Consider the following 25,684-nt stretch of genomic DNA (forward strand, 5'->3'; position numbering starts at 1 on the left):
ATCTATCTATCTATCTATCTATCTATCTATCTATCTATCTATCTATCCACGTACTCATGTATGTGTATGTATGTATGTCCTCCTTGAGTTACAAATATCATCTTTCCATGTAAGAATGTAAATAGTTCAACTTTAATAAGTCCCTTGTGATTTCTCTTTCCTATTTACCTTTTCATGCTTCAAGAGAGCCATTATTTCCAGGAATGAGGGGTGACAGTCCTTCTGTACTATTCTCTGGTGAAATTACATCTGAACACCACGGTTCCTGAAGAACATTGAAGAGCTTGAGACCACACGAAGGTCACCAGGATGGGAAAAAGATGGACTTGAGTTGATTCCATACAGGGATCAACTGAAGTAACTGGGAATGTTTAGCTTGGAGAAAAGAAGACTCAAGGGGGCACAGTAGGTATCTTTGAGTGTTTGAAGGGCTTCCCTGTGAATGCAGCATTCATTTGTTCTATTGACCATATAGGAACAAGTGAAAGTTACAAAGAGGCAAACTGAGGCTTGATGTATGGAAAAACTTCATAATAGTTCATGTTATTCTGAAATGGACAGCCTTAGAAGGTTGAGGTGGCAGCTATGTGGCACGGTAGATAGACCCTGGGACATGGAGTCTGGAAGATCTGAGTTCAAGTCTTACCTTTAGGCATGTACTAGCTGTGTTACTCTGAGTAAGTCACTTAATCTGTCTGCCTCAGTTTCTTCAATTGTGTAACAGAGATAAGACTAGCACTTAAATCCTGAGGTTGTTGTGAGGACAAAAAGAGATAACATCTGCAAAGCATTTTGCAAATCTTACTGGGCTATATAAATGTTAATTGTTATTATTATTAGTGGATTGCCTCTTACTGGACTTCAGACCAAAGCAGGATGATAACTTGTTGGATATATTGTAATGGGCATTTGAAGTGGGAAGAGGTTATATTGGTCCAACCCCTTGAGATTCCTTCCAACTCTGGAAATTCCATGAAAATTAGGGGCAAGAATAAAGAGATTAGATGAAACGGATGGGGCCATCAACCTTGGGCCCTGTTCTTATTCCTGTCTTTATATGCATCTCTTTCAGCAACTCCATACACATACATACACATGTATATACATATATAGGTATAGGTATATAGGCACATATATTTGAAAATCATATGTGTGTATATATCTCTATATCTCTCTAAACACCTATGTATATGTCCATAGATACAGAGAACTTAAAACAAGTGACTGAGATAAGTTATTGGATCATATATTTTAATCTGGAAGGAATATTAGAAGGAAAAAAACCCTCTTACACTCCATGTGCTGCTGCCCAAGATGTGACTGAAATACAATGACTGCCTTCTGTCTACCTTTCAAGCTCCAAGGATCTATGTGAATATATGTCCATAGGTACTCTTGAGAAAGTTGGCCACTGAGGATGGCCATTAGGGATAGGCTCTGAAGCAGAGGTTGCTGCCAGCCCCAGTGACAAAGAAACAGAGGCAGAAGATCATACTCCCTGGGGCTGCTAGGTGGCACAGTGAATAGAGCACCAGCCCTGGAGTCAGGAGGACCTGAGTTCAAATCTAGTCTCAGACACTTGACACACTTACTAGCCGTGTGACTTTGGGCAAGTTACTTAACCCCAATTGCCCTCCAAAAATAATAAAAAAAAAAGAATAAGAAGAAGCTCATATTCCCCTGGAGAATAAGAGAGAAAACAAGCTCTTCTCCCTAGGCTAGAGTTGAATGTATCTGTGGTCTTTAATCCATATTCACACGAAGAAAAAAAAGTAACAAGGAAATGCCAGCTCAGTCAGGTGCCTCATTCTATGACCTAGGATAGGGGGAGAGAAGAGGGCGATGTGGAACATTGTGGAAAATTCTCAGCTGCCCATGATGGAAGTGCCAAGCTCCATAAAGACTTAGTGCCTCTGGAAACTGAGTCACCAAGGGCAGGACCTCCTAGTGCCTCCTCACGCCAGCAACAAACAAGTTTCTCTTGTTTCTCTTGGTCACGGGAATCAGGATGATCAACTCCAAAGCTGAATTGGGGGTTTTCCCAGTCATCCCTTACAGGCAGCAAGAAAGAGTGGGGTGTGACTCTCACAGAGACAGGGTAATTTGGTCTTCTCAGAGATGTGCTTCTCTGTGGAGGAAGAAGAGGCCAAGGAAATACAGCTCTATCCCTGGTCCTCCATCAGTGGGAGAGCAGGGCTAGGAGATCTGGTCCAAAATTTTGGGATCCCAGTGAGCCAAGCGTGACCAGTTTCTTTATCAGGGACACTCGCTGCTGGCCCAATGCCATATCTTGGAGCCCTCAGTGAACCCTTTCTTTCTTCCTGTATAGAAACATGCTTTCTTATGGCAGCTAGGGCTCAGTGGCACAATGCATAAAGTGCTGGGCCTGGAGTCAGAAGACCTGAGTTCAAATCTAGTTTCAGACACTTGCTAGCTATGTGACCTTGGGCAAGTCACTTCATCTTTGTCTGACTCAGTTTCCTCCACTGTAAAATGGGATATAATAGCACCTACTTCCCAGGTTTGTTAAGAAGATCAAATGAGATGATTTTTGTAAAGGGCTTAGCACAGCGCCCGGCACACAGTAGGCACTTTAAAACACTTGTTCCCTTCCTTGCCCCTCCCCTTGTTTCAGTCTAATTGTTTCCAGGCTGCCATCCTTAGGGTCCTGTCGCTGTCGCTTCCCTCTCTTGGGCCTACCTCTGCCACCCCAGCTCCCACAGAGATAAGGCCTGGACCCAGCATAGCTACCTCCATGGTAGGGTTGGCTTCTCCTCTCCTCCTTCCCTTCCTCCACCACGCTCCCCTAACCTTCCATTAAATTTGCCCAAGTTACAAGAATTCTTGGTGCACAGTTATGGGAGCCCAGTTGTGAAATCAGGAAATCGTGAATTAGGTACTAGAAGGGGCCTCAGAGACCCTCTCCTCCAGCCTTCTCATTTTTCAGATGAGGAAACTGAGTCCCAGAGAGGTTATAATGGCTTTCCCAAGTCACATAGTTAAGAAGCATTAGAGCAGGGATTTGAAACTCTGGTCCTCTAACTCTACCACTTAGCGCCAGTGAGGCCCAAAGGGCAGTGAGGCTGGGTTGGGCTGGGCAGTTTGTACTTGACTGAACCATTTCTGACTTGCAATTTAAAAACCCTGAAATGGTAACATCCCCAGGTGCTGGAACAGGCCACATCCATGCCCTCAGCATAAGCAATATAACTGGGGTTTGGGAGCCAGAGTGGAAAGAAAGGCAGATGATTGCATAAACCGTCAAAGGTCACTATCATCTCAGCCCTTTGCCCTTCCTTGGGCATCCCTGGGCACTGTACATACAGTACATATAGCTCTGTATTCATTTTTCATGTATTATGTATATACTTCTACATAAATTTATACAAGTTTTAATAAATTAAAACCATGCTAAGATTTAATAAATATTGATTTATTAAGTACCTCATACTAGGTACTTAAATGCTATTGAAATGAAATAAAATCCTAGCTGAGGGTCTGCTCATATTACATCCTTATACAAACAAATAAACAGACAGAAACCAAGAGAAATATTTCAATATAAGATCCTTCCTTAGGTTAAGTACATAAGAGACAGTAGTCGATGATTATAGCAATCTTCTGTTTTATAAACCCAAAGACTCCAGCTTCTGGGATAAGAACTCACTATTTGACAAAAACTGCTGGGAAAACTGGAAAACATATGGCAGAAACTGGGCATAGACAAATATCTGACACCGTGTACCAAAATAAAGTCCAAATCGGTACATGATTTAAATATAAAAGCTAATACTCAAAACAAATTAGGGAAGCAAGAAATAGTTTATCTGTCAGATTTATGCAAAATGGAGGAATTTGTGACCAAATAGGTACATAAAACATTATGAAATGCAAAATGGATAATCTTGGTTACATCAAATTGAAAACATTTTGCACAAACAAAGCAAACACAACCAAGATTAGGAGGTAAGCAGGAAACTGGAAAAGATTTTTTACAACTAGTATCTCTGATACAGGCCTCATTTCTAAAATACATAGAGAACTGAGTCAAATCTTATAAGAATACAAATCATTCAGGGGCGGCCAGGTGGCCCAGCGAGTAAGAGCACTGGCTCTAGTGTCGGGATGACCTGGGGATCAAATCTGGGCTCAGATACTTAGCACCACACCCAGAAATAACTGGCCATGTAACCTTGAGCAAGTTACTTAACCCCGATTGCTTAAAAAATAAATAAATAAATAAAAATTAAAAAAAAAATAAAAAAAGAATACAAATCATTCCCCAATTGATAAATGGTCAAAGGATATGAACAGGCAGCTTTCAGAGGAAGAAATTAAAGCTATTTATAGTCATATGAAAAAAATGCTCTAAATCACTATGGATTAGAGAAATGCAAATCAAAACAACTCTGAGGCACCATGTCACACCTATCAGATTGGCTAAGATAACAAAAGAGGAAAATGATAAATGTTGGAGAAGATATGGGAAAGTTGGAACACTAATTCATTGTTAGTGGAGCTGTGAGCTGATCCAACCATTCTGGAGAGCAATTTGGAACTATGCCCAAAGGGCCATAAAAATGTGCATACCCTTTGACCCAGTAATACCACTTCTAGGGCTGTGTCCCAAAGAGATCATAAAAATGGGAAAAGGACCCACATGAACAAAAATATTTATAGCAGCTCTTTTTGTGGTGGTCAAGAACTGGAAATTGAGGGGATGTTGATTAATTGGGAATGGCTGAACAAGTTGTGGTATATGAATGTACTGTAATATTATTATGCTATAAGAAATGATGAATAGATAGACTTCAGAAAACCTGGAAAGACTTATATGAACTGATGCTGAGGGAAGTGAGCAGAACCAAGAGAACTTTGCACACAGTAGCAGCCACAGTGTGCCATGATTGATTTTGATAGACTTAGCCCTTCTCAGCAATGCAAGGACCTAGAACAATTCCAAAGGACTCAAGATGGAAAATGCCATCCACATCCAGAGAAAGAGCCATGGAGTCTGAATGCAGAGCAAAGTAGACTATGTTTACTTTTTTTTGCTTTGTTTTGTTTTTTGCTTAGTTTAATTTTTTCTTTCTCATGGTTTCTCCAATAAGTTATAATTCTTCTATACAACATGACTCATGTGAAAATATGTTTAATAGGAATGTATATGTAGAACATATATCAGATTGCAGGCCATCTTGGGGAGGGAGGCAGAGAAAATGTAAAACTTATGGAAGTTAATGTTGAAAACTAAGAATAAAAAAATACTAATAAAAATTTTAAAATAAGAATAAAATTAAATTAAAAAAATACAAGTTCCTTCTTGCACCTTCATCTCCATCAGGGCCCTCCTTGCAGGTTTCTAGTGTATACTTAATAACTAAAATACAACATCCCCCTTCTTTACCCATCTCATCTTTACCCATGCCCTGAAGATGTTGCATTTAATTGTAAAGACAAGTCACTTTGGAAGACTCAGGAACTCTGATGTAGGCAACAAGTGACCACAACCTTCAGAAGATCAGTGAAAAAGCCAGCTACCCCAATCCTTCCAGAAAGGCATTGGATTTGAGACAGTTTTGAGGCACAGAAGGAGACATTTATTTTGGACTCTGCTAATGTAGATAACATGAATTTCTAATGACTCCAGTCTATGCCTTTGCAGGCCTTCCTCCAGCTCTGTTCAGCATTACATGAAGTAAGAATGAAAGAGGTGATGGTGGAAAAATAGAGTATTTGGGTTTGATAAGAAGTGATCAGAGATAAAAAGAAAAAGATTGTAGAATACAAGGGTAGTGTAAGAGTTGGATTTATTTGTGGGGAACAGGGTGTACGCTGGAGGTGAATGGAAAAGAAAGTGCAGAGAGGTAGAGTTAAGGAGGGAGAGAGATTTGGTCTTCAGCAGTTGGACTGGGTATTACCAAAGAGTGGAGAGAGGGTGGTGTATGCTAATCATTGGGGAATCAGTCAAGCAACAAGCATTTATTAATTGTTTATTTTGTTACAAATACTTGTGCTAAATATTAGGGATACAAAGAAAGAAGCAAAACAATAAATTGAATCAAATATGATAAAAAAAAAAACAGTCGATGGACAGTAACCTTAGTGGGAGTGATACTAGCTAGCATGTAGGAAGCTCAGGAAAGGCCTCTGGAAAGAGGTGACATTTAAGCCGAGTTTTAAAGGAAGCCAGGGATTCTGAGAGTCAGAAAGTGGGAGGGAGAGTCAAACAAAAAGGACTTTGTTTTTCTCTTTTTTACCCTAATGGTCAGGGGAGGTGGAAGGATGAAAGGGACTAAGACCAACGTTCCTTCCAAAAAACAAGAGAGAACAGAAAGGCAGAAGGAATCCCACATAAACAGGGCAGTTTTGAAAGGTACATGTTGAATTTATCATACACTTGGTGTGACACAGACCACCCTGGCCCCTACTACCTGAAGGTCAGGATATGTCACATTTCACTTCTTCCCCCGGGCTCTCTGGTGCCCTTAAGGGAATTTGGGGCATGTCTTGGTTCTCTTCTAATGCCTCTAGCTTCTCCATCCCTAGATGATGTTTCCTCAAGTATAGGGGTGGTACTCCAGTTCCATTTAGCCACTAACAATTGGATTCACTCTTATAATGGAATATTTCTTTCTTTTTTTTTGAGGGGGGAAGGCAAGGCAATTGGGGTTAAGTGACTTGCTCAAGGTCACACAGCTAGTAAGTGTGTCAAGTGTCTGAGGCTGGATTTGAACTCAGGTCCTCCTGACTCCAGGGCTGGTGCTCTATTCACTAAGCCACCTAGCTGCCCCGAGGAATATTTATTTCAAAAGGTATAATCACAAATGCACATAGGACAGCCCTGCTTCCCTCTTGCACTCCCTCAGTGTCTCTGGGAGGGGTTTAGCATGGTTCCCATAGAGCATAGTCCCAGCTATCTGTCTAAAACCCCTCTTTGGGCTCACGCCCCAGACACGCTGGCTTCTCGGGCTTCTATGCCAGGCTGGCTAACTGTACTATCCTGCTCCAAAGTCTCCATGGCCCAAACTCCCAGATCCTGTGGGAAAAACCGGATCTTGAATCCAGGGAGGACAAACTACACAGAACATAAAAAATTCCTCCACTGCCATTTCTCAGAGCCTGGGGTAAGAGAGAGAGGGAGCAGGAGAAGGAACATCTTTCCCTCTCACCTGTTCAGATCATGGCATCGTCGCTGGATGAACTAGGATCTCCACCTGCTGGACTCAGTTATGAGGGTGGCCCAAAGGAGGGAAGTAGAAAGAATCAGAAGAGAGAAGGAAGGTCTCAGTCTTAGTCTCTGCAGTTTGAAAGATGCAGAGAGTCAATCAAAGGAGGTTCACTTGCAACCATGCAGCAGTGGGTGCTGTTAGAGACACAGCGGGCACCATGGTAGACATGCCCAGAGAAGCTCAGATAATGTTGAAAAGAAAAGGAAGCTCTAAATAGCAGCTTCACAGCTTCATGTGCCATCCTCTCCATCAGCTCCATAATGCACAGTTAGCCCTTCTACGCCTTGACTTTCCCCGCTGTGGTTTTGATATATCGCAGGCCAGCACAAGAAATTAAATGAGAATTTGGAGGGAGTTTTGTGGATGGAAAGAGCAGCAGAAAACAGAAAAAATTTAGAAACTCAGAAATGCATGAAATATGTGTAGAGTATTGTATAACATCAGCATATTTTTTTCTCTTAATAGCATAATAATTCAGACTATTTCTCTGGTAGGAAGAAAAGGCCATAAAATTTTTTCACAGATTTTCCAGATTGCCAGAGCACTGTGCCCCTAACTCCCATGATGTGGAAGGGATAAATGTGTGTGGAAACGCTCTTTCTTTGGCGCTTCATAAATTGAGAAGAAAAATAAAATGATAAATATATTCTGTTTAAAACAAACAGGAAAATAGCTAGATGAAAATATAGGGTGTCCCAGTTTTAAGCTGCTATAGCTTAAAACTGTAATAAGACTTTTGGCGCAGTATGTCTGTACCTTTGAGTGGGGCCTTTCCATATATCCTCAGCCTATACCAGCCTTTTGTGCAGGGCTCCTCTTATTCCTGACCTATGACCAGGTTTGTTCCTTAGCTACCATCATAAGACATAATTCAGCGATCTTTCGAGGATGAAAAGAACAGTTTCTTCCTTTATTCTCTAATTTTGTTGATGATGTGACTATTTTTTTAATCTGCCATGTAACCATTTGGGGCTTATCTTAGTACATGGTATGAGAAGTTGGGTCTTAATTTGTGCTAGACTATTATCCCATTTTCCCAGAAATTTTTGTCAAATAATGAATCTCCCCCCACCCCATAACTGGGATCTTTGGCTTCAGCAAACACTATGCTACTGGATTTCTTTGCCTCTGTTTTGTATCTAATCTGTGCCATTGATCAACCACTGATCACCCCCTTTAGATTGAGCACCTTGAGGGCAAGGACAATCATTTGCCCCTTTTTGTATCCCCAGTGTTTTGCACAATGCCTGGCATATAGTAGGTGTTTAAAAAATATTTATTGGTTGGTTATGAGCCAGTGACACACTTAATGATTACATGGTAAAATTTGAGTTTTGGTACTGATTGATACTCTTTCTTCCTATTTTGTTTTCATTATTACTCTTGAGATTCTAGACCTTCTGTTCCTCCAAATAAACAGATATTTAAAATATTTTGAGAACTATTCCAATTTAATTGGTTTCCTTTGTGATTCCATATATTTCATCAATTAAATTATAAATTTTATTAGTTAGAAACATGATTAGGAGAAGGGTTGGTTCATGTGTACCCATAAGCTTTGCCAGAATGCCCGAGGTATCTATGACATTAAAAAAATAAAAGGTTGAGAGCCCCTACTTTACAGAGAGGTCAGATTCTTTGGCCCCTGGGGTTAAGAAGCGGACCTCAAGCAGTCTGTGATATTAAATAAAAGTCTGTATTGTAGTTTGCCCCTCTGTTTTGTGTCATTGTGACAGGTCGGTCCTTCTCATTTGAGGTACACATGAACCATCCATGATAAGCAGCTGACTCAAAGGTTGATGTGGTATTAGTCTGATTTTGGTAAAAGACAAAAGGCTTCCTCTGTATATTGCCTGGAGAGTACAGATCCCATATATTCATATCCTGTGGAGCAGAAAGAAAAGAACTTTGAGAGGAGATGACTTGGGAAAGAGCAGGGACAGGTGGGAACCAAATAGATCCACAGTTCAAACTATCTATCTATCCATCCATGCATCCATGCATCCATCCATCCATCCATCCATCCATCCATCCATCCATCCATCCATCCATCCATCCATCCATCCATCCATCCACCCATCCATCCATCCATCTATCTATCTATCTATCTATCTATCTATCTATCTATCTATCTATCTATCTATCTATCTATCTATCTATCTATCATCTATCTATCTATATCTATCTATCATTTATCTATCTATCTATCTATCTATCTATCTATCTATCTATCTATCTATCTACCTATCCATCTCTCTCTCTCTCTCTCTCTCTCTCTCTCTATATATATATATATATATATATATATATATATATATATATATATATATCAATCCATCCATCCATATATCTCTCCATCCATTTAGCCATCTAGGCATCCATCCATTCATCTATCCATCTATAGTTTCTGCTGAGTTAAGGTTTCCACAATATCATCTACAAATATGTTCACATGAGATACTAGAACATTGCAGTTCATTCATGCCTTTGCTTTTTGTCTGTTAGGGAGAAATGAATCTTTTTCCTAGTCACTCACCTTCAGCTTCAGGATGACCTGCCCTCCACTTTCTTCACAGAACAAACAGAGATTTTTGCCCTTTATTCCCAGATAGATAGCTGTGCCTTGGTTATTCTCGAGTAATTCTTTGTCTCTACATGGCAGTGATTCCAAAATGACTGGGGACAGAGAGGGAGCAAGTGGAGTAAGTCATGATATCTGTCACTATGGAATGGGCTCATAGATGTGAGTACAGTGTAAGGGAGAGGAGGAGAGTGTGTGGATGCTGCTTTTGGAAAAGCCTTACACACAGAGGGAGAAGGGCTTCTCCAGATCATCCTCCTTCCCAAGACTGGTGGCCTGAAAGGAGCTCTCTCAGTGAACACTCAGGTGAGACCCAGGCACATAGAGAGGTCACAAGGTCATTAGGGTTTCTATTTTGTAAGTTAAGCATTGATATTTGAGCTGTCTTCTAAATTGAGAATGGACATCTTAAACTCAAAATGTCCCAAACTGAATTTAATCCCTTTTTCCTAAACTCTCCCCACTTCATAACTTCTTTGTCATAGAACTAGGGGGTGGACTCTTAACCTTTACTGTGTCTTGGAACCCTATGAACCCCTTCTCAGAATCATATATTTAAATGCATAAAATAAAATATACAATCTTGTAAAAATAACTAATGATACTGAAATATAAGTATCAAATTCTTTTTTAAAAGTTCCCACACCCCAAGTTAAAGAACTCCCATGACTGAAATGCACTCCCTCCTCATCTTAGTCTCCTGGATCAAGTCCCATCTAAAATCTCACTTTCTACAAGAGACCTTTCTCAACTTCCAAACCCTACCTACTAATGGTTTCCCCTTGAAGAATATCTTCATCTACTGTGTGTGACCTAGATAGTTACAGCTTGTCTCTCCAATTAGTTTGTGAGTTCCTAGAAGGCAGGGACCATGTTTTTGCCTTTCTTTGTCTCCCCAGTGCTTACTTAGTACATCAATAAAGACTGATAGACTGACTAGAAGGGACCACTATAAGAGTGGCCACACCCCAAGAGGCCATCCAGAGGCAGGCTCACCAGGAGTCACGTGGTCGCTGTGTGGAGTTGCTATAAGATTGTCATTCTGCAGGGCCAACACTTGCTGTTTGAGATCTCGAATATGTAAAGGAGAGGTATCCTCTTTGGACACTGGAGAATAAAATAAAAATTCCATTAATCTAATTTTTAGGGATAAAGCTGAGGCTATAGATGTATCCTCTGATTTCCTAAGGGGTAGACTAGGGCTGTAATAAGGCAGAATGGAAACAATAAATAAAAAGGAGGGCACCTTGGCTGACTCCATGAAAGTCAAAAGACTCAAGGAAGAAAGACTGAGAAAAGTATTTGGGGAGATTATCTTAACAATATGACGTCTCTGTGACAGACTAGATTGGACAAGCATTGTCTGATCTGGTTAAAAGGAAGCTAGTGATGGACCCAAATTAATAAGGCACAGGGAGAAAACCACAGACTGCAACAGGGATAAGGAGAAGGCTGAAAATTTTCAGTTTCTAGACACAGGGTTACAAAAAAAGCAAATTTGCAAAACAAGTGTTAGATATACAGCTGTGGTTCTGCTCAGTCCAGGTCCAGGTCACAGTGGAGGGGAAGAGATATGCTCTGGCTTCTCCAGCACCTCCACTCATCCCACATCATCCCAGTCCTCTTCATGCTAGTCAGTCCATGGCCCAGCCCCAGGCACCCTCTGTATTCTCAGCCCTACTTTGGACTCTCTCTGGTGGGAGAAGGCAGAAGGATTTCTTCTTCCCCAACATCCCTTCCACTATTCCCTAATAGCAACGACCAACCTCTTATGTAATTTAAAGTACACTTATTATAATACATATATAATGTAATGTATACATAATAATATAATTATAATATGATAGGAATATGTAATTGAGTATCTGGGACAAGTTAGAGGATCAGACAACATGAAAAAATAAACAACAGCAGCATACATTGTGAGTACTTGGATCCTAGCCCTCACCATTAACTGGTTCCATTCAGACTTGATTTCTTTGATCTTTTTGTTGACTCAGTTCTAGATCCTCTTCTATGGGAAATTGATGATGACACTGATAATAGCATTTATATAGCACACAGTGGTTGGCAAATTGTAGGTGCTTAACACTGGCTTGTTTATTTCACTTATCTCATTTGATTCTTACAACAGCCCTGAAGTAGGTGTTATTATTATGCCCATTTTACAGATGAGAAAACTGAGGGAACTTAAGTGACTTGTCCAGAGTCACACAGCCAATAGTTATCTAAGGGAAGATTCAAACATAAGTCTTCCTGACTCCAAGGCCAGCACTCTCACTACCACCAGGTGCATAGCTGACCGGGTATCTAACCCTCAGTTCTCAGGCATCTCTTTCTCTTGCCTTTCATGCTGGCTGCAGGAGTCCAGGTCCTAGTTAAGGACCAATTTCCCATAAATCAAACATTTCTTGTCTGTGTGACCCTGATCTTTCTTAACTTCTGTCATTCTCAGGTTGCTTTTCAATAAATGCAGATAATAGTAGAACACCCATTCCCTCTCATTATGAGGATCAAATGAAATAATCTGTGTAAAACATTTTGAAAATTTTAATGTGCTTTTATTATTACTATAAAATGCCTTCTCCCCTTGGACTAACTGAATCTCTCATTCCGAAGTTTACTCCCTACCCTGGCTTCCCACCCGTTGACCAAGCTGAGTTGACAGAGAGAGACTAGAACTAAAGGAAACTAGACAGTTTTCCTCGTGTTTAACTGTTGTTCTCATCACTTTCTGACATCATACTGGCCCAGTTACTTACAATGGTGGCCATCATTTTTGTCCATAGTTGGGTCTTCTCAACACCTATAGAGACAGGACGGAAGTCATGTCAATAGGTACATTCATTTATTCATTGAACATGTATTTAAGTGTCCACTGTATGACAACCACTAGGAATGCAGAGACAAAAAAGGGAGAAAATGGACCTGCTCTGAAGGAGATTACATTCTACTAAGGATTACAACATGTGAATAGAAAAATAATATAAAAATATATAAAACAGTCATAATAATAACTAGCATTTATATAGTGATTTAACTTTGCAAAAGAGTTTGTTTCTCACAACATTGGGAAGTGAGTGCTATTATTATTAATCCATTTTTATAGATGGGAAAACTGGGGTTTAAGTTTAAGTGACTTGCCAGGTAAGTGTGTGAAGAGGGATTTGAACTCAGGTTTTCCTGACTCCATGTTTATTGTGCCATTTAGTTGCCTCGGATATAAGTATAAATAGTACTCATATACTCTGACCCCAAAAGCTCCAGAGAACATCATTTACACCAATAACACTGAATCCCTTAGGTACCTCATCTTACCCTGCTCCCACCCCTAGGGAATAGGGAAGGGGCCAGGTGCCTCCTGGGGTCCCAGAGATTCTCACAGCAAAGAATTTCCTTGGAGCCCTAGATTCTGACCCTGAGCCAGCTTCCATCATGACCCATAGTCATCATAGAAGCCTGAGATACAGCAAAAGGAGGGTAGTTGTGAGGAAGATGGTACCTGTGTGACACCCTTGTCCCTGTGGTCCCGGGTCCGAGCTGTTGTTATGTGAGGTTTCAAAGTCTCTTCTGCAATTCTGTGCCTTTAATAGACAAGCAAGGTGGAAGCCTCAGTATGTCCACAGTGACGTTTCCACAGGCTGAACTCACCAAGAAATAGCTCTTTCTGGGGGTGGAGCTTTTTGGATGGGGAGCTGCCCTAGCATCAGCATCAGGGTGGGTCAGTCCAGATATCCTAGGGACAAGCCCTATTTGAATCAGCAGGAAATGTACAAAGTGACATCAGATGAGTTTTCCAAAAGGAACAGACTTTCTGGTTTTCATGAGGTCATAGATTTAGAGCTGGAAATATCCTTCATTAAAAGATGGAAAGGGCCTTGGAGGTCATTGAGTCCATCCCTCCCACACCATTTTACAGATAAAGAAAGAGAAGCCCAGAAAATATAAGGATCTGCCCAAGGTCACAAGCATTAGAGCCAGGATCTGAACTCTGTGGCTGCTGACTTTTCAGCCAGTGTTTGCTCAAGGTCTCACAGGTAGCACAATAATAATAGTTATAATAATAGCCAGCATTTGTATAATGCTTTAAGGTTTGCAAGGCACTGTACAAACATTATCTCATTTGATCCTCACAACAAAGGGTTGTTATGTAGGGGTTCTTATTATCCCTATTTTACAGATGAGGAAACTGAGGCAAACAGAAGTTCAGAGACTTGCCCAAGGTCATGCAGTTCATAAGTGTCTGAGGCTGGGTTTGAATTCGTCCCCCTGACTTCAGGTCCAGCACTTCATCTGATGCTCTTGAACCTATCCCTGCCTCCAGAATTATGGGTTTAATTTGGCATCCAGAGATGAAAAGTTCAGAAAATGAGCCCATGGCTTTCCAGGGACAGTATATCTTGGGGGCCCTGAACTTTCCACAGCAGGTTCTATCATAGTTCACTTGGATTACAAAAGAGCTTGGAAAACTAGGGATATACTTCAATATTTCTAGAATCCCTGCTTTCTTCATCATGAGTACCTAGAAGAAGAAAGGGGGTTCTGTGGATAAGAATCCTACCTTGGGCACTTACTAGCTGTGTGACCCTGGACAAGTGGCTTGCCCCTTGTAATGCCATGCACGAGCAGCTTTCCAGAAGAATGCTATGATGAACAGCTTTTAAGGTTCTGATTACGCAGTATAGTGAACACTCTATTCCATAACAAATCAAAACAAAACATTCACAGGAAAATCAAGGTACAGCATTCACAATATTACAACTTATCACAGAAAATCATAATATAGTATTCACAACAGCTTATCATTAAAATGGCCACGTAGTTTTCATCAAAGTGGTCACAATATTTAGAACAAAGAACAATCATCTCAAAGTACAATAGTCAAAGTCTTCCTTCCATTCATGGGGCACACTTGATTAACTCAGTCAATCACTCAGCAATCAATTACTAAGTATCATTAATACACAAACCCTCCACCCCTTAGGTCACTAGCAAACTATAATTCCATAATTACTCAGTACTCAAGGAGAAGTCTTTTCATCTTGACTTGGAGCCAGTTCTCAGATTCCCTGGATCCCCTTCCATGGTCCCAGATTCTACCTGGATTCACCAGACTGTCACCTGGGCTCACTGACATACAGCTCCCAGTTCCTTGTCCAGCTCTCTGGGTAGGTCCTGCTCCACACTAAAGTTCACAGGGTCCAGTCCTCCAGCACCATAAGTTCTCAGGAAATTCTGGCTCATTTCTCCATTCTCTCTTCTGTAGCTGCTCTGCTACCAGATGCTGGTCCCAAGTAATTCTGACTGTGCCTCTCTGGGGCTTTTCTTGTGATTAGCTACTTTCCCCTTCCTGTTACATCAGCAACAGGATATACCTTCTGTTTCCCCAACAAAGGTTTGTTCAATTCCAACACCAAGAGATCTTCAAGTTCAAATTGCATTACCATTACACCCCTGTTTGCCTCAGTTTTCTCATTTGTAAAATGAGCTGGAGAAAGAAATGATAACCTACTCCAGTATCTCTGCCAAGAAAACCTCAAATAGGGTCATGAAGAGTCAGACTTGACTGAAATGACCAAATAATAACAACAAATGACCTGCCATAGGTATGTGTGTGTGCTTCATCCCTAGCTCTGGATGCTTATGTGCCCCTCTGTACCGAGGCCATCTGTTATGAACTTCTCCATTGCCCCTTGTTCATATCAAACCCCTGAACATCTTTGCTAATCCTCTCTCACTTCACTCTAATTTCGTTTGATGAGGTTGCCTTTTCTTTACCAAGGCTAGTCCCCCTAAGAGTGTTCTTGATATTATCCTCTGCTGACTTCATATTGCTCATCCATCCTCTCTCATTTCCAACCTCTCCCTATGTATTTATTCCTTACCTACTTGCTACAGACATTTTCTGGTCCCACCCATCCTTTAAAGAAAGTGGCCCTTCCCTTGACTTTGTAATACTTTCAAATTGTCATCTACCTTCTCCCACTCCTTTCATTGCTATACCCCAGAAAACTCTAGATGCTGAATATAAGGACATTTCTATGTGAGTGGGTGACACCTGCCCACCCTCCCATTCTAGGGTTACCCTTCAGTCTACAGTTGTTTCTGGGGAAGCAAGGAAGATGAGTCATTTTGCCACAGTCATACCCAGAAGGGGTGTTGGGGACCCTGCCTTGCATCTAGCTGGGTCTAGACTGAAACTCTTTCTAGGATGCCAGCCATGCCTATACATGTATGTAGGGGTTTAATGATAAAAGACTTCCCTAGAAATTCCTCTGGAAGGGACCTAGGAATTCCCCTGCTTTGTGGGAAGAGGGGGTGTTTTGGTGACATTCAGATTGTCCCATGTGGCCAGAACCAGATCACTGGACATGGTTGTGGGTGTTTATGCTTACGTTGTGTAATATATCTCTCCCTCTAGCACTTATTGAATGGATATGTGCCTATGATCTTCTGCAGTGATTTATTAGGTATATGGTCAATCCCCAAGTCATAAGCACCAGCCTTGTGAATGTTAGCACATCCTAATGGCAGGTGACCAGCTTCCTCCTCTTACTGCTTACCTTATGGTTATATCACCTGTCAAATCCCAATCCATCCTGCTAGTTCCAAGCAGGAAATAGTCTGTTTCTAGGAAGACTGAATTAACTTGTCATACTCCATAGACTGAAAAATCAGGGACTGTAATTTAGAATGAACTCTGTAACTCTCCCAGGGTCCAGCATTCTCCCCTGCACACAACAGGCACTTATAAGGGTCTGTTAAATAGAATTGAATTGAATTGGCATCAATTACCTCTTCCCTACCATTTTTTCTCTCCCCGCCCCCCCCATAGGAGTATGAATCTCTTTTTCTCCATCTTTCATGATTTATCTAATTTTACCATACTCATATGAACACACACAGACACATAAACACATGTATCTCTCCATTAACTTTCTTCTGTCCTCTCTTTCTTCCAAGTTTTCTCAAATGGATAGTCTCCTCAATTGGAATATTTCCTACCATCATTCAGCTCACAACCCATCCATGTCTTCCTATTCTGACTTTTACCCATGTTAGTTCTGTAAGTTTATTGCAAGGACTCCACTCAATATGTCAAAGGCCTTCCCTGTTTTCTCCTGACATCCTGAAGAGACCAATGGAGCACTCTGGCTGCCCAACTGTCATTCTTTCCATGTCCTCACCATGAAACCAGTCCATTCCTCTCCTGCTAGCATACATTTCCCAGATGAAAATTTTTATTCCTTTCTTGCTTGGAGTTCTTCATTGGTCATATGTTGCATCCTGCTCACATTCACTATTTGCCTCTGCATTCCTCTCTATATAATATTAATTTTCAATCTCTCAGAGAAATTACAATTCCTTCCCAAAGACAATCAAATCCAATCCAGGGAAACATTTAATGTTAACCAGTGTAATCAGACTAAATGCACTTAGAGAGGCGATCTCAGCATGCATGTGCCCAAAGCTCTTCTGGAAAGACAAAGTTAATGATTGTTCTGCCCTTTTGTGGTTGATGAACTTCCTTATTTCTTCCAACTATGTAGTGGCCCAGAGGTGAAGGGACTTTAGAATTAGGTGATAGACTCTGAATGGCCCCTTAGTCATTCTCCCCATTCCCAATGACAGCAGAAGGGGAACAGGACCATGAATATGATTTGAAAAAGAGGTTTTTGGCTGGCTGCCTTTTTCATCTTTGGTTTCCCAGATGACAAGATGTGATACCAAGAAGGTACAAAGAAAGATGGCCTTTATCTTTCCTGACGTAATTATGTCGGAGCTCCCTAGGTAGAGTATGGACTCAATTAGTCAGGCTTTCCCCAATGACCCTGGCTACACTTTGCTTCATTTGTGTGTTTTCTTCCTTTAGCATCAATCCTGTGAGTAGCAAAAGGTCCTGGAAGATCCCAAGGTCCATTAAGAAACACTACCATCTCCCAGTGAGAATGTGGCTGCATCTCCAGAGAGAGGCCACCAGAAAGATCTTGCTTAACATTTCATTAAAATGTACCCAGTGAAAGTGACATGTAAAATGGTTAATTACCAATCTTGCAAAAAAGATATCCAAATAAGGCTGGAATATTAGGCTCCCAAAGGACTGTATTAATAGTGCTAAGATAATCATTATGTGACTCCTTGTGCTTAATATTCCCTTTTCTCTGTGGGCAAAACCTCATCATTACCTGATTTGCTCATTGACCAATCTTTTAGACTTTGCTCTCTTCAGATGTGCTTTAAATGTAAGAAAGAAAAGAAAAACAAAGCCCATTTAAGAAGCCATCTGTGTAAAAAATAAGACCCAAACTGTAGCATGCAAAGCTTAGTAATGTGCAGGGACAATGTGACACAGTGGAAATAATCCTGCATTTGCTGTTAGAGGACTTAACTTTTGAATAATTATAATAATAATAAATATGATTATTATAACAACAATCATCATCTATATTGCACTTACTATGTACAATTATGATCTCATTTGACCCTTACAAGAACCCTGGGAGGTGTATGTTATTTATTATTTTCATTTTATAGATGAGGAAATTGAGGAAATAGAGGTTAAACGATATGTCTAAGATCACACAGCCAGGAAGTGTCTGAGGGTAGATTTGAACTCAGGTCTTCCTGACTCCAGGCCAGGCACTCTGTACATTGTGCCACCTAGCTATTCAACCCTGATTTTGCTAGTTACTACCTGTGGCCTTGATCAAATTGTTTACTTTCTTTTGGCCTCTGTTTCCTCATCTATAAAATGAGAGGGTAGAACTAGATGACCTTTATAAGCTCTTCCACTGATTATAAAACCCATTCAAAATGAACTAGATACTCACTGGGTGAGGGGGACCATTAGGCATTTGTCATCAGCATCCCTGATTGAGAAGAAGAAAGTCACAAGACAGAACATGTCTGCCATTTCCCTTTTTGATCTCTTTTCATTTTGCTACTGGGGAGATAAGGTAGCAAAACACAAAGCAATAGGAGAGCCCTGCAGAATTGCTCTGAGAGTTAGGAGTGCTAAGTGTAGAGGGCCAGTCTCTGACCTGGTCCATACATGGGAAGACTCTGGTTCAGGAGCTCTCCTAAACCAGTTCCCCACGAAGGCTATATTATGTCTTCAGATTGGCTCACCATCTCTTCCTGACTTGCAGGAGTTTAGGACTCGATAACTGAGCTGTGACTCAGACACAGATGCATGCAAGAGAGCAAGGATAATAAAACATATGGAATCGCATAAGTCAACAAGGACATAAAAATATACAGATATGCTAAGTGTACAAGGACAGTAAATATTTTTGCATGTATTCCTAAGAGATAATTGCTTTGCATTCATTATACAAACCCTGCCCTCTGATCAATAAATTGGAAACTGCTATGACAGATTCTCGCCTTGCTTGCATCCACCATTCCACACTTCTCAGTTCGGCCTGTGCCCATTTTAATGCAGGCATCAGCTAAGGAAGTCAATCAATCCTTCTCTACCAATGCTGCAAGAGAGTAATTAAAAATCTTTGAAATGAGGTCACTCTGAAGCCCCAGAGAGTCAGAACCAAGCAAAATTAAGAGGGATATCCAAAATTGCGGCCCCTGGAAGGACAATGACAGAAGAAAAGATTACATCCTAAACCACACTCCCAGATAGGACATGGGCAAGGCCTGGGAAGGATTCACCCCTGCCCCTATTCAGCAGGGCAGAGGGACTAGAAAGAAGCAAATACTTATCAACCAACTCCATTTTCCATGGTGAGTCCCCAAATTGTTAACAATAAAATATTGATGTTGGGAGGAATTGATCAATCATCAAATCCAACTTCCCATCAATAGAGGAATCCTATCTCTAGGTTCTCTAAAAGATAGGAATGTAGCCTCTTTTGGAACATTCCTATATTGAACCATATCATATTAAAGTAAGTTTTGAGTAACCCAGTTACCAGACAGATCGGTTGGCACTACTGGGAAATTCTACTCTATTTGTCGGCTTAAAAGGAAATCCTGGTAGCCTGTAGGCTGTTAGACTGAACTGATCTCAGTTCAGTCCATTAGAACAAATAGACCTTCAGTTTCCTGTTCTATTTTTCAAATATCTAGAGATATCTGTCCCATCCTTCACGTAGTCTCTCAAGGCTAGAAATCCCCAGATTCCCTAACTTTCTCTCCCAGGACGAGGCTCTCGGGTGTCTTGATATCTTAGTCATCATTCTCTGTACTCATTTTAATGAGTTGTTACACTTAAAATGTGGTATTCAGAACCAAATAAGGATGACAGAAACTTGAAAGGCCATACCCAAATTGGTGAGTGGCCACTGGTCATCATTTATCTTTCCTATGATTACCCCTCTGATATCAGACCATCACTATCAAGTTTCCTGTTACACTCCATCCTCTCATAAGTTTTCTTTTCTACAGGCTAAACAGCCCCAATTTTTCAACCAATCCTCTTATGACATGGACTCAAGACCATTCACTATTCTCATTTCCCTCCTCTGGATATTTCCCAAGTCAACAATGGGGGGGAGGGAATTGGGGGTAAGTGGCTTGCCCAAAGTCACACTACTAATAAGTGTCTGAGGCTGGATTTGAACTGAGGTCCTCCTTACTCCAGGACCAGTACTCTATCCATTATGCCACCCAGTCTATTGTTTAGCCAAGCTCATTAGCTGTAATTGGGTAACTGGGTAAGTAACAGACTGGGTTTCCGAGCTAACCTGGTGGCTGTTACTTAACCTGTGGTCTTAGAACACCTCAAGAAAACAATATGGTCTCTGGAACACATGTTGCAACCCAGATCTACAAGCTTAATGCAAACAACTTCCTTTAGCAATTTGGGAATACCTAAGACCCTACTTCGACCCTACTTCAACCCTACGAAGTCCTCATTATAAACAACCCTGTGTTTTTCCTCAATCATAATTACTTTTTGTAGAGAGAACTATTTTTGCTACTGAGGGCCTAAAGACTTGTTTCCATCCCATCTATTTCAGGTATCATGGCCTCTCTCCCTCCACTTCTCTCCCCACCTGCTTCCTCTGGCACCTGCTTAGGAGTGGAGAAAGAGTCCTCCCAGGTATCCTCTAATGGCTCCAGAAGTCTGACCTGTGACACATTAAGACTTTCTGGGCCCCTTAGTTGCATGAGAATGCCTAGGAGTAGGGGGAGGAGGAAGGAGGGCTTCTCTGAGAAATTTTTTTTTTAAATTTTCTGGTCTTTATTAATTTGTTTGTTTACTTTTTGTTTACAAGATTCAGTTCCACAATTCCTTGAGTTTCAAATTTTCTCTTCCTCCCCCCTCCTCCCCCCCATGGCGGCATACAATCAAGTATAGTATCTGCAAAACTTTCACATTAGACGTTAGTCAAGTTATAAAGAAGGATTGTATTAGATGGGATGAACAATGGGAAAGAGGAAGCAAAACCAAACAGGAAAAAGAAAAAGATCAGGTAGTTTGCTTCAATCTGGATTCAAACTCAGTTTTTTCTAGTTCTTTCTCTGGATGTAGACATCTCTCTCCATCATGAGTCTTTTGGAGTTGTCTTATAACCCTGAATTGCTGAGGAGAGTCCAATCTGTCAAAGTTGGTCATCGAACATACGTTGTGTATATAATTGTGTACAAACTTCTTCTGGTTCTACTCTTCTCACTCAGCATCAGTTCGTATAAGCTTCTCCAGGTAAATATGAAGTCCATCTGCTCCTAGTTTCTTATAGCACAATAGTATTCCATAACATGCATATACCACAACTTGTTCAGCCATTCCCCAGTTGATGGGCATCCCCTTAACTTCCATTTCTTTGCCACCACAAAAAGAGCTGCTATAAATATTTTTGTAGATATGGGTCTTCCTCCTACTTCTATGATCTCCTTGGGATACAACCCTAGAAGTAGTATGGCTGGGTCAAAGGGTATGAAATTATTTATAGCCCTTTGGGCATAATTTCAGATTCCTCTCCAGAATGGTTAGATCAGTTCACAACTCCACCAGCAATGCATTAGTGTTCCAATTTTTCCACATCCTCTCCAGCATTTGTCTTTTTCCTGTTTTGTCATCTTAGAGAATCTGACTGGTGAGATGTGGTACCTCAGAGTTGTTTTGATTTACATTTCTCTAATCAAAGTGATTTAGAGAATTTTTTCATATGCTTATAGATATTTTTAATTTCTTCCTCTGAAAACTGCCTGTTCATATCCTTTATCGTATCATGATTTTTGTTTTTTTTGTTCATATCCTTTGATATCAATTGGGGAATGACTTGTATTCTTATAGATGTGACTCAATTCTCTGTATATTTTAGAAATAAGTCCTTTATCAAAGACATAGGTTGTAAAAATTCTTTCCCAATTTTCCACTTCCCTCTTAATCTTGGTTACATTGGCTTTGTTTGTACAGAAGCTTTTCAATTTAATGTAATCAAAGTTATCCATTTTGCATTCTTAATGCTCTCTAATTCTTGTTTGGTCGTAAAGTCTTCCCCTCTCCACAAATCTTACAGGTAAACTATTCCTTGCTTTCCCAGATTGCTTACAGTATCAGCCTTTATACCTAGATCGTGCACCCATTTAGCCTTGATTTTGGTATATGGTGTTAGATAAGGGTCTATGCCTAGTTCTGCCATACTATATTCCAGTTTTCCCAGCAGTTTTTGTCAAATAGTAAGTTTTTATCCCAAAAACTGGGGTCTCTCGGTTTATCAAACAGTACATTACTATATTCATTGACTGCTGAGTGAGATTTCTTAAACTGTAATTGAGAAAAATTGCTATTTTCCATTCTATTAATAACCAATTATTAAATTAGGATCCAAGTTTTTGCTTTCTATTTTTTTTCATTCAGGGACCAGCCCTTGTAGGTCAATCAGTCAGTCTCTGAAGGACATTGCTGAAGATGAGATTGCCTAAATCCTCTAGGTACATGCTCTGTCATCTTGGGCAGGACCCTACCCAACTAGAAGACCTTACAGAATCTACTCTAGGTGCATTCTTGCCCTTAGGAAATGAGGTCCTGTCCTTGAAATCTTCTATCAGAAGTTAGGGTGACCCAACTCATGAAGAAAGCCAACCAGAGTGATCTAGGTAGAGATGAATTCCTTTGTCTGGATTGCTGAAGGTGGTTGAGTATCATGATCAAGTCACATTCTCAGCAGGAGGAATGAAGACAATATAGGACATTAATTGTTAACCAATTGTCAACCAATCAGAATTTACTTTCACCTGGCTGGGGCACTTCTTTTTCCGGAAGTATTTATGGCTATCCCTTTACCAAAAGAGACCACTGACTGTCAATTTATTATTTGCTAGCTTAAGTGCCCAAAAATTCTGTCTCCCAGGCTTTTCATTTATCTCATAGTGCACTGGAAAGTACTTTTATGTATGTAAATACTTTTTATAAAATGGAAAGCAGGATAATGGTTGTATTATTTTATTTACAAGTTGATACCTTTTATGTTTCTTCTCAGGTACAAATTATCCTCAGTAAAGGGCTGAGAACCCCTCATATCACTGCCCTTTGATAATCAGAACATGAAATTAAAAAACCTTGAGAAAATAATATATTTTACCAAATAACATGAAAATATCTTAAAATTAATTTTAATAACATGATAGCTTATGCAAATAATAATAATATGAATAGCTTTATCAGAATGTGGAGTATGGAGCAAGAAAGGTCTACAGTGATAATTGTCATACCCAAGCCCTATCAGTTCAAGAGACTTTATTAGGTACTTCTGCATGCCAAGTACCAAGTTAAGAACTAAGGGGACAAAAACAAGAGTCCCTGTCCTCAAAGATGCCAGAGGAGAGAGAATATAGAGATAAAAGAAGAGCCCTGAGAAACATCCATAGTTAGTGGCCATGGCACAGATAAAAATCCTGATACCGAGAAAGAGCAGTCAGAAGTGCAGGAGGAGATCCAAGACAGAGAAATATCACAAAAAACCCAAAGAGGAGAGAGAATCCAGAAGAAGGCGGTGAACAGTGTCAGATACTACAATGCCAAGGAAGACCATTAGATTTCACAATTTAGAGAATGTTGGTCACTTTAGAGAGAGCCATTTCAGTGGAGGGATGAAAGGTTTAGGAGAAAGTGCTAGAATGCAAAAGGTTTAGAAGAGAGTGTGGATTACTTAGTCAAGGAGCATAAGGGAAAAGGGAAGAGAAATACAGGACAATAAGCTATGAAGGAATGATAGGATCCAGTGCGGGTTTTTTCCTTTGTTTTAAGAATAGGGGAAATCCAGGTATAATTTGTAGGCAGCAAAAAAAGAACCTAGTAGAGAGGGAGAGATTTAAGACTCAAGAGAGGTTAGGTAGAATCATTGGGAACTTGGTTGGGGAAGATGGGAAAGAATGGGATTAAAGGTATGGGTAGACAGGTTGACCTTATCAAGAAGAGCAAGCTCTTCTTCATGGAATGGAGTGAAGGCAGAGGTGATGTCAGTGATGATGCCCAGGGGCTGTGATATATGAAGAAAGGGAGAAGAGGGACATACTGGCAAATGGTCTAAAGTTTTTCAGTGAGGTATGAGACAGTTGAAAGGCTTCCCCTGCAAACTGGAGGAGAGAAAGAAGATTTGCAACAACCACTGTGCTGAGGCACAAAGGATCAATTAGAGGGAATGTAGAAGGATCGTCTTGCTCATTGAAGACCCAGAGGAGATTGGAAAACAAAAACGTGAAATGGACTGAGAAGCCATTGTCAGATAGTTGGCCTATTGGGGTGGAGATGGGATCAGGTTTGATGTAAACTACAACAACCCTGGGAAGTAGGCGTTATTATAATTCCCATTTGATAGATAAGAAAACTTGCCCAGGAAAATATATCTAATATGTGCCTGAGGATGGATTTGAACTCAGCTCTTCCTCATAGCCTAAAATAATTCATGAAGAGCTAGAAGGAACCTCAGAGACCAGCCTTGTCAGATGATCATCAGCGGTGAGACCTTGGCCAATTCACTCCACTTCCTTGTGCCTCAGTTTCCTCATCTGTTAAATGAGAGAGAGTGGTGCTCTGAGGAGCCAATTGTTAAACATTTACCACTATGCCTCCAATTAGGCTCACAATCTGTTTCACACATTTATTAGCTGTGTGACCTTGCATAAATCACTTAACTTTTTGGGACTTCAGGGTCCTCGTTTGTAAAAGGAGGAGGTTGGCCTTGATGACCCTGAAAGTCCCTTGTTGTTTTGAATTTATGGCACTATCGGGGTAGGTAGGAGGCACAATGAGATAGAGTACTGGGTTTGGAGTCATAAAGACTCACCTTCCTGAGTTCAAATCTGGTCTCAGATACTTACTGGTTGTGTGACCCTGGGCAAGTCACTTCACCCTGTCTGCCTCAGTATCCTCTGTAAATGAGGTGGAGAAGAAGAGGACAAACCACTCCAGTGTCTTTGTCAAGAAACTTCAAATGGGGTCATGAGGAGTCAGATATGACTGAAAAATGACTAAACCATAATACCTGAGCTTAGCCTTGAAGGAAACTGGGAATTACCAGAGGGAGGAAATGAGGAGGGAGTATGTGTCAGGTATCGAAGACAACCCTTGCAAAAGCCCCAAGGCTGTGTAGCTTAACCAACCTCCTCATTCAGCCAGGGACCCCTCCCAGCACTAACCTCTCCCCTCACAGTCCTGGTCTCCCCTCACTGACAGTTTGCTCGACCTCATCTCATCCTAAGGAACTTTAATCAAGACATTGAAGGGACTGGTGGAAGAAACTGAGATTATTCACCCTGGAAAAGAGAGAGCTTAAGGATAACATGGTAGCTGCCTTCAGGAATTTCAAAGGCTATGGTGCAGAATATACTTAACTTGCTTGGCCCCATAGGAACAATGCATAGGTATAGCAGAGGCTAATTTTGCTCTTTTTTTTTTGGAGTG

General features: G+C 40.7%; 2 protein-coding genes across 2 annotated transcripts in view; one reads left to right on the top strand and one right to left on the bottom strand.

Moving 5' to 3' along the window:
- The window catches only part of IL1A (interleukin 1 alpha), a 379,947-nt gene that overhangs the window by 11,139 nt on the left and 343,124 nt on the right, over positions 1-25,684 (top strand). The gene's annotated exons all lie outside the window — the stretch shown is intronic.
- LOC138160798 (interleukin-36 gamma-like) lies at positions 8,491-13,486 on the bottom strand. The gene is made up of 5 exons (XM_069087556.1): positions 13,316-13,486; positions 12,576-12,619; positions 10,810-10,920; positions 9,769-9,908; positions 8,491-9,116 (listed from the first exon to the last, which is right to left on the bottom strand). The coding sequence occupies exons 2-5, from the start codon at positions 12,598-12,600 to the stop codon at positions 8,898-8,900; spliced, it is 495 nt and encodes a 164-aa protein (XP_068943657.1). The 5' UTR covers positions 12,601-12,619; positions 13,316-13,486; the 3' UTR covers positions 8,491-8,897.

This window comes from Petaurus breviceps, unplaced genomic scaffold (assembly GCF_028583685.1).
Source record: "Petaurus breviceps papuanus isolate PSGF00001 unplaced genomic scaffold, PetGlider_PUasm1.0 182, whole genome shotgun sequence".
Lineage (NCBI taxonomy): Eukaryota > Metazoa > Chordata > Mammalia > Diprotodontia > Petauridae > Petaurus > Petaurus breviceps.